At 33.5% G+C, this 10,374-nt stretch overlaps 1 protein-coding gene across 1 annotated transcript; it reads left to right on the top strand.

The window, feature by feature from the left end:
• Positions 1–8,398: 8,398 nt before the first annotated feature.
• LOC132299789 (uncharacterized) lies at positions 8,399–10,092 on the top strand. Its single transcript, XM_059796635.1, has one exon. It carries the CDS (start codon positions 9,396–9,398, stop codon positions 9,582–9,584), a length of 189 nt encoding a protein of 62 aa, XP_059652618.1. The 5' UTR covers positions 8,399–9,395; the 3' UTR covers positions 9,585–10,092.
• Positions 10,093–10,374: the final 282 nt, after the last annotated feature.

Genomic DNA, 10,374 nt, shown 5'->3' with positions numbered 1-10,374 from the left:
AATAATTCAGCAACTAACATCCAGAGAATGCATAGATCACCTCTAATATACCAATGACTCTATCATGCATTTAGAATAAATTCTATAATCATATTATAGTCTAATAAATTACGAAATTAATTTAAGCAATTTAATTCCTTCCATCCGACAACAGGGTACTAAGTTGTATACTTATATTCTGTTTTATCGTTTAGCCAGAGCCATGCACTATGCCCTAAGTCCAATCTATTAATTTAAAAGACTTAACTGTGCTTTTAAACTTAATTTAGAATCATTATATAACACCTTAAATTGTCACATTAAAACTAGACAATTAATTTCCTTCCAGCCGTTAACCGACGCGTAGGGGTTGAATAGCACACTATTAATTCCATTAATATAAAGAGGGTATTTTATGCCATTCAAGACCTTAATTACATCTTAGAATAATTATTGAAAACCCCCATTAATGTTTCAAAACTGTTCATGAACCCAAGTGCTCCAACAGTAAAGTTTTTTACACCTTAAAAATAAATCAAAAATGAATTTCAGAAAAGAGCCTGCTCAAAGTTTCTAAGGAGCAGGCTCTTAAAGCCTTTTTTTTATGCATGGAGCCGGCTCCATGGATCCTTGGAGCCGGCTCTATGGTTGGTGGGAGACGTCTCTCTCCTCCGTGAAGCCGTCTCTTTCCCCCTCTGCAAGCTTCAATCCGTTCCTGCTCTGTTTCAATCCGTTCTCTTCATCTCTGGTCTATTCCTAACACTCAATTGGTATTTAAATCTGATCTTGGGAGTTTAATTAACATCCAGTAGCATCCCATTAGTTTGTTATAATATTTGAAATCAATTGCAGAGATTTAAACAAAGCCATTAAACTAAGATGATTAAATTACAATACTGAAACTAATTGGTAGGATCAGTTCTAATCCATCCCCTCTGTCCTTCATTACCCCTGAACTTAGGAGTCCTATAACATCCCATTAACATCCCCATAGTTTGTTTACAGTAAACAAAACAAGTACAGTACACCAAATACAATAGAACTATCATGCTTTAAAGAACGGAACTGGAAACAGTCATGCAAAAATTATATCAGTTTTAATTTCCACACAAACATACCATTAATATAGCATACAATAATATGAAGTTCCAGTTAATGATTTGTTAAATCCTAGAGGCTACCTAGGTGCACAAAACACAAGCCAGAGGGAAGGAGGAAGATCAGAACTTGCCTCTGTAATTGTTGGTCTGCTTTCCTCTGTTCTGGCCACACTGAAATACTGCTTAGCCTCCTATTACATCTGTTCTTCCCTTCTCCTAGGTCTGACCTTGAAGCTTCAGTCGAAAAGCTCACAAACTTGCTCTGTTCTCTCAAAACCTCACTCTGTATCTCTCTGTGTTTTGATACTTGAATAGGGTTCTCCAACCATTCCTTCAGATTATAACTGTATATATATAGGCATAGATAAAACCTAATTCTAATGATAATCTAATACAGAAAACCTAGATTAAACCCTAATCGGCCATAGGATAAAACCCACGTTATAACCCTTGTCTGCTTCCAACTACTGGACCTCTTAACAGAAAACCTAAATAATTATTAACGTAATCCAACAAAAATTAATTAACTTATTATATTAAAATTAAAATTACTAAATTACTTCAACTAATGAAAAAAAATACCAAACACATTTAAAAAAAATAAAACAATTCAAAAACACCAGAAAACAATTAATGCAAGTATACCTCCATAATTAAACAATTAAACCACAATTAAATCAAATAACAAAGTCAAACAATTACACACTTAAACAACTAGTCACATAAAAAATGAAATAAAAAAAAAAACCTGAAATTTCAATTTTATCCTTTTTAAAACTAGGGGTATTACACCTAACCTTTTTAGATTTCTTCCTAAAGTGTGGTTCTTTCATTTCTGTGATGATCTCAGTTATGGCATCTTTGAACAACCTTCCAATTCCATAGTCGCCGTCGATCTTGATAATTTGCATTACAAGTAACTTGAATTACAACTCGACTTGGACTTGTTTTGTTTACGATAATTGCCAAATAAAATAATATCTCACACATATTCCATGTCCCATGAATGAGATCGATGCTGCTGATTCAGTGTACAGGTATGGATTAATTTCCAATATTGCCATGGATGAAGAGATAATATTTTTATTAATCTATGTGATGGTATGCCATTGCCCTTTAGTTAGATTTTTGCAAAAGGTATCTTTCTTGATTGCTAATAATATTCTTATTATATACCTTATTTTGGTTATGGTTTGAGTTCATGAAATGTTCAACAACATCACTTATAATCTGTATTAAAAAGCAAGTCAAATTATGATATCTCAATTGACCGTGGGTAATAGGACCATGTTAATTCTCATGTTGCTCTCTGGTTTCCTCATGTATGGCTTTGAGAATCCATTCCTGGGTCCATTCCACCACTCCCACCGCCTTCCACCACTGTCATTTCTATCACCATTCTCACCATTACCGCCACCATTGCATTCCACCACCACCTACACCATTGTCTCCTTCAAGGGCGGATTTAGGAATTGTCAATGGGGTAGACTAATATTTTTTTTTGGTGGGCTAATATTAATATTTTTTTTTGGTGGGCTAATATTAGTAGTAATATATATATATATATATATATATATATATATATATATTGGCTTTTTTTTTTGTGGGGGGGGCCGGCGGGGGGTGGGGGGTTGTTTGAGTCCGCCAATGGTCTTCTTTCACTACTGCTACTACCACCATTGCCACTATTGCCACCTTTCACCACATTGTTGCTGCTTTAACTGCCTTTCATCGCTATTGCCACATCCACCACTACACCATCGCCATCTCCACCACCACTGACTTCTATGACCGCCACCGCCTTCGTCCACCATTACCTTCCACCACCGCCACTTTCCACCACTACCACCGCCATTGCCTTCCACCAAATAATGGAAGGCTAATTTGGGCAAATTTTCTTTTCTGATATTAATTGGTGCACACAAACTCAATCCAAACAACAATAATAAATAACTATACAATATTACACATATTATTTATGCACCATTAGTGAAAAATAATGAGTTCATAAACCATAAAATCTAATATACCACATGTAAAAACATGTTATAATGCTTATGCAAAACATTAAACACAAATTATAATGCAAGAAATTGAACTTCATTATTTTCACATATCTATAATGCATGAATAAATATAAAAATCATAAATATATATACCTCGATCCATGATAAAAAATAAATAAATAAATAAATAAATAAATATATATATATATATATATATATATATAAAAATTCTCGTAGAAAGTAAGCCAAACGTCAAGATACCTTTTGCCAAACGAAAAATGTGTTGAACAGCAACTCCAGGCAATAGCAAAAGTGTAGAAACTAGTTTCTCTCTTAGCCTTTTGCACACATAAACATTATACGTGTTGTTTCATAAGTGTACATAATTGATGGATATATACACTTTATAAAGGCAGAGAAAAAACCCGTTTCCATTTTAACTCTATTTTTCACTTTTCATCAAAGTAGAAACAAAGTAATACTTCCCCAATAATTAATAACCAAAAAAGTTATTATAAAATTGACCAAATATAGTATAATATTAGTCTCATATTTATTTACTTAGCTACCAAATAATAAAATATATCACATATTCAAATGATGTGGACCAAAAGAAAAAGTGGAGAAAATAATCGAATGTTTTCCTCTTCCCAAAATGATCTATGCATATGGAGGTATTGGGAGTGTCAAACATAAAAATATATCATTAATAAGGAATTTATATATTTAATCAACAAAAGACAAGAAAAAATGATTAATAGAAATTGAGATATAGCACAGCTCCATCCACATGTAAAAAAAATCACGTAATCCTTATCATGTAATTTTAATTTAGAAAACGTACATTTATTGTTTTGCAACTATTCTTTCTAGTAGAATCCAACGTCGTTAAAGAAATTTCTACTGTAATCCAACCTCGTTAAAAAATGGTAGGCTGTCATACAAGTAAGAGATGGTGATTAGTTTCGTTTGTTACTAGAGGATACAATAGTTTCCTCCAATCTCACACTTACTCAAAATATATATGTTTTTTTTTTGGTGTGTTCAATTAATTACATTCACCATTTTTCACTGCCAGAATATGCAACTTTATATATATTGAAAAGTCATGCTTGCCCAAAAAAACGAAAAGTCATGCAACAATTGTGTGGTGGTCATTTCATACTTAGTATATGAAAATGTACAAAAGTCTATTTTCAACATTAAAATGTAAAAAATAAATAAAAATTAATAATAAATTTTAAAATCATAAACCCTCCGTATACTATATTCAATTTAACCATTTAACCCCTATAGTAAAAAAAAACTATCATAAAACTCCTTGACGTTTTAAGAATCCATCATGTCACCCCCACATCTATGGCTACAAATGAGGCGAGCTGAGTTTTGGCATGTTCGGGCTCGGCTTGTCAAGATCAAAAGGGTGCTCAGGCTTGGGTGATCTTGGTATTGCCATGCTCGGGCTCAGCTCGGCTCGTGAGTTTCTTGGCAAGCTCAAGCTCGTTTGGCCAAACACATCCATCTCATTCTCGTGTGTGTGTGTATCTTATACTAAGGAGAAATATATAATACCAGAAATCCATGTATATAGTTAAGACCTTGACTTTATAAGCCAAGCGATTTCATCCCTTATTCATCGATCTTCTCCTTTTGTCCCATCGCAATTGTTGACCATCTCCTCACAAATCACACTACTGCTAAAGATGTAGCGTGGATTAACTACACCAGAGAAAGAGATAAAAGAGATGACAGATGAGATATGAGATATGAGCTTGGGGATGAAATGTCACGGCAAGAATGACATAAGTTAGGGCTAAGGTGGGTATTAGCCGGAGATAATAGGTTTATTTAATTTCAAATGCATATGAGCTTATAATTTGGACTTGTGAAGTAAAATTATGAGTCAACATTATGATATGGGCTTAATAATAATTTAATGGGTAATTATTTATATCGACTGAGAATAAATCAAATAAAATTTTACTAAAAGAACTTGTTCACGAGCTTGTCAAGCCAAGCCGAGCTGAGTCGAGTCCTACTTTGTTCGGGCTCTGCACGTTTACTAAACGAGCCTAAAAATTGTGCTTAAACTCGGCTCGTTTGCTTAACGAACGAGCGCGAGCCCAGCCCTTAGCGAGCCAAGCCTAGCCTAAGTGTTAGCTCAATTCATTTGCCGCCTTACCCACACCATTAGTTTACCATCAAACACTAACAAATAAATAAATAAAAATATAGAACGTGAGTATATCACGTGGTCCCTGTAAATGATTCAAATACTTTTTACTTAACCTGGCCCGAATAAAGCTAGACAATCCATTGTTGTACAACAACGTTCCTCCACCGGTCAATGACATGCAGTCTAGGAAGTACAAACATGGACATGGGTACGGTACTGATATAGTGATATGGTAAATTAAAAATAAAAAATAAAAAATAAAAAATAATACGGACACGACAAGAATACATTAAATAAATAAATAAAATATATAATATTATACATATATATATATATATATATCCGTCTTCCTATATTTTTCTAACAAAATGAATTAAAGAGAGAAATACTCATCTTTCTATATAACAAATAAAATAATAGGCAATCTATATTTAATTTATAAACTAAATCAATTCAAAAATATATAAAACAAAATTGGTACTGGTTTTATGCATCTTATTTGAATTTAGACGTAGGACCTGTCGATGAGTTTGATTGGATTTGATATTGGTGCGATTTCTCTACTTATTCTTTTATTTCTCCTCTTTTTCTTCTGAATATAGCCTAGCTTATTTCAAATGCAAAAAGTGTACCCAAAATGCAGCAAGAGGAATTGAGAAACTTAATTTGATGCAAGACACTTGTACAAAACTTGAACATAACCCAAAAAAAAAAAAAAACTGGGCTTGGTTCATTCTAAATTTCTTTTTTTTACCTCTGGGTTTTAGCAAGTGAAGGGACTAATGATGGATTGTGTCAATTTATTTAACTTTAATTAAATTACTTTTCTTCACGTCAGTGTTTAACTGGGCATGTATTTGCCGTACAAAGGTATGAATCTTCCACTCTCATTTGAACGTCTTGAGTTTAGGAGAAATTGGTTTAGTTGAAATAGAGGTACAAGAACTGAATTTAGTAGATTATTCATTCATTAACACAAATATTAATATATACATCAAGAAATGCAGTTTGGACCTCATGACGGTGTGTTATTTATGAAGACTTTTTTCTCACTAAATGCCTTCCTAAAATAATAAAATGCATCTCAAAATTGAGAATGGAGATGTCCATATATATATATATATTCTTTTTTTTGAGTCTATAGTGTTTTATGGTAGGTGCTGGCGCCAGAGAGCCCATGACCTCATATACAATTTTGTATATATATTGGTTGGAAAAGCTTGCTTCGCATTCATTGGCTGGCACTGTTGTAAATTGTTGCACTCCACTTTACAACAACACAATGCCCAAAAAAAAAACCGACAATGCACCATTATAGAAGAAATAGGGGGTAAATCTGAGACCTAGTACCGATCTACTTTTCTATGAAATGTAAAATTATCAAGATCTCATGAAATAATAAACTATCCTTGTAATTGATCATCGTATTGAGAAATTTATTAAAAAGTTCATCTTACTTTTTAAAAATTTCAAAATTTGTTCAATTTAAAAGATTAACAAAAAGAGCTGCAGACGGTATCTCAAAAGCCTTACCCTTCTATAAATTATAGCATTAGTTTTTTTTTTTTTTTTTTCTTTCTCAATGTGTGTGTGTGTGTGTGTGTATATATGTTTGTCAATGTATATATAATTATATATATATTGAATAAGTCGATAAGTAAATGTGGGTTAGGAAAGAATAATAAAACAAAAAGTCTGAAGAGTACAAATCTCTTTCGAAATATAAGAACAGTGTGAGTTTGCAAGGTAACTATCATTAACTAACATACAACTATTTGCCCAAATTGATAATATAGGAGTTTTCCGGTTGTGGTGACGAGGTTTCCGGGAGTAATTTGCAAATAACGTTTGATCCTCAAATTCAAAAGGATTTTCTTTAAATTTTAAGATGGTATGTGTCTTTTGATTAGATATTCATTCTGAGAAAGAAATTGAATGTAATGTTTCTAATTTTTGGCATTTTTCATTTTTCGGAAATTTTGTCGCTGTAAGGGGCAATTTCGTTATTTCACGTTTTGCTCATCGGACCCCGTGAGGTGTGCCGGATGTGTCGGAGAGTTGGTTGGGGCATTCCATTGAGTTCAGGACTCTTGGAAATGCAAAGTTGGTCATTTTCGCATTTTTTCATTTTTTCAGACCGGACGGATCCATGTGGGACCCGCTACCGATATTGCCATGTACGGGTATTTTAGTTGGGTCCATTTGTATCATATTTATTCTTATTTATTGTGTTTTATGTAATTGTAAATTTAATCTGTAAATATGTATATGTGTCGTGTAGAAATTAAGACAAAAGAAAAAGAGAAAAGAAAAAGAACGTGGTGGGACACACCACTAATGCCTATTTGTGGTTAGAAACCATTTTTGGTCTCTCTCTCCCCGTAACCCCTTTCTCTCTCCCATTCTTCACTTCATTTTTTCTTTCTTTTTGGAAACAAATTTCAAACTCAAATTGCTTTTTCAATACTTGGAGTTTTTGGAAGTCGTTTGCGGCAAATTGAAGCCCACGACGAGGCCTTTGAATCCATACCAGCAAATTCAGCTTTGGACCTTCCTAAAATTTTCAAAAATTTGAACCCATTTTGAGGGTTTTGCATCATATTGAGGTAGGGGTCTCTAATTCCCATTTTATTGCACTTTTGTGAATTTTCTATATAGAAAGCATGCCTAAGTGTAAATTTTACATGTTAATTATGTTGTTGAATTGGGTAGAAATGATGTATGATAGCATATGGAATTCTTTTGAAAACTCTTGTAAAACTTACTTGAAAAATAATGAAAAAGGAATTTTGGGAAAAGTTTTGAATAATGTGATTTTATGAAATAAAATAATTGGCATGATTAATTTAAATTGATTTTTTTTCCTCAAATGCCTTAATTGTGTTTATGAAGCATGCAATTATGTGTATTTGTTGAATTGCATGGAAAGCATGCCTAATTGTTGATTTTCTATGCCTATCGTGTTATTAATTGCTAGAAATGATGTGTGTAAACATATATAATTTTATTGGAATTTATTGTAAAACATGTTTATTTGTATTTGATGAGAATCCCTTATTGTCATAATATTAGAAGTATGAGACACACATGCATGTCATTGGGCATGAATGAAAGGGAATGATTTGAAATAAAAGAAAAGGGGATTTTCGGGAAGAATTTTGGTAAAATGAGTTTTAAGAAAACCCGGTCGCCTCAGAGTCACCAAAGGGCCAGTGTGTTAATATAGCCTATAGGGAAATAGGGAGATTGCCCTAGCGTGATTGAGCTATCTGGGCCCAAATGACGCCGCGAGAGTACCAAGGGTCAGGGACAGAAGCCAACCCTTCTCTCGTGTCGCTACGGAGTTACCAAAGGACGGTTTATATTAACAGTTTGGAAAGTGATGTATGTTTTCTGAAAATGAGAAGTGACATACATGGCATTGCATATCATGGCACGGCATTATTTATTTTGAATTTGAAATTGATGTTGTATTTTCCCCAAGCTTAACATAATCCCATTTCCTATTATTCTATTCCTTATTTGGATTTACGGGGTCATAAGAGGTGTGTCTTAGGCACCACCTACTGAACAATTTGCTCACCCCATTTTATTTAACATTTTTCAGGGTCAGAAAAGGAATTAGTAAATGTCGATCCCTCTCAAGCATGAAGAGGACTAGAGATCTATTTTAGCACCTTTTGCGTATTAGTTAATCTTTTGTAAAGTCACAAACTATAAAAAATAATAATAATAATAATAATAATATTTATTTTTGCAAATCATAGCCATGTAACTTAACTAAGATACTTGATTACTTTTGATGTAAATTGGGACTATGTAAATGCTTAGGTTGAAAGGAAGAATGATGTTATATCTTTGATAAATTAGTAATGGTTATATCTGTGTAATGTGGTACATTTTGCCGTGAATTCGGAAAGGGTAGATAAATTTTGAAGGTCCAAGAGAGGCCATTGTATTTTTTTTTTTTTGTATGCATTTAAGCAAGTTTGCGTAGGTCCCTTTTTAGCAGAGGTTATGTCGAATTTTTTTTAGCATTTGGTATCATTTTCGGGTCATGACAAAATGATATCATAGCATTTTATTAGAAAATTCAGGAATGTGACATTGAAGCTCAAAAAAACAAGTAGAACCATGGCAGTGCCATGGAGTATGACTTTTTGCATGGCAAAGAATCCAAAGATGGTGTGGGTGGCTCTGACTGGGTGGGTCACATCGTGCTTGACTGTTGCTTATGAGATCGCTGGTTCTCTCCGAACAGGCGAGATCGGGCCTTTCCATGTTGGTTGGTTGATTGAGGAATGTTTTGGTTTGATCCTTTGAACTTCCTGGTTAGTGGTTCATTAATTTTATTTTAACAACAATTTCAACTAAATACCTTTATCTGTCTACCTATGGTTTGACCAGAACAGGAGTAGTGTGTTGGAAACTTGGAGCATGTTAGACATGATCTAAAGCAGAAGATGACTGAGGACAGCGGTTGGCCCTGACAGTGCCGTTGATCTAAAGTCTAAAGGTCGTAAGAAGCCGAGTTGCATGGAAAAGACAGTAATGGATACCGGCACATGCCATTCACGGCGTTGTTGTTGCAGCCGGTCATGGAGGAGGAGAAACAACAAGAAGACCCGGTTCAACAGTAAAAGGGGCACTTCCGAAATAAAAATACAATGTAAAGTAAATTTGCATGATTTTGACAATTAACCTCCATAAATTTATTTTTTAGAAAGGATAGATTTGACTCTATGGATTTGACAATACACCTCCAAAAATCCATTTTATTTAAATTATCCCAAAACAAAAAGTCTGAGAGTACAAATCCCTTTTGAAATACAAGAACAGTGTGAGTTTTGCCCTCTTTTTTGGAAGCAGTACTATTCAAATCGTAGCAAAACTTACTAAACATAATGTTTCCAACTTTTGTTCGGCATTCGTACATTGTTGGAAGTAAAAATGATTGATAAACAGGCTATTATAGTGTTTAAACTACTTTTCTTTACCCAAGTGTTTAACTGGTCTTATGTATTTGTTATATAAAGATATGAATCTTCCATTGAATTTATGCGAAAATGGTCGATTGAAATTGTTTTAATGACTACTAAATTTAGGATATTAT

Source organism: Cornus florida, unplaced genomic scaffold (assembly GCF_030987335.1).
Source record: "Cornus florida cultivar Cherokee Brave unplaced genomic scaffold, ASM3098733v1 CherokeeBrave_3.0.0_Hap2_Chr01, whole genome shotgun sequence".
NCBI lineage: Eukaryota > Viridiplantae > Streptophyta > Magnoliopsida > Cornales > Cornaceae > Cornus > Cornus florida.
This window is presented reverse-complemented; position numbering and strand designations above follow the sequence as displayed.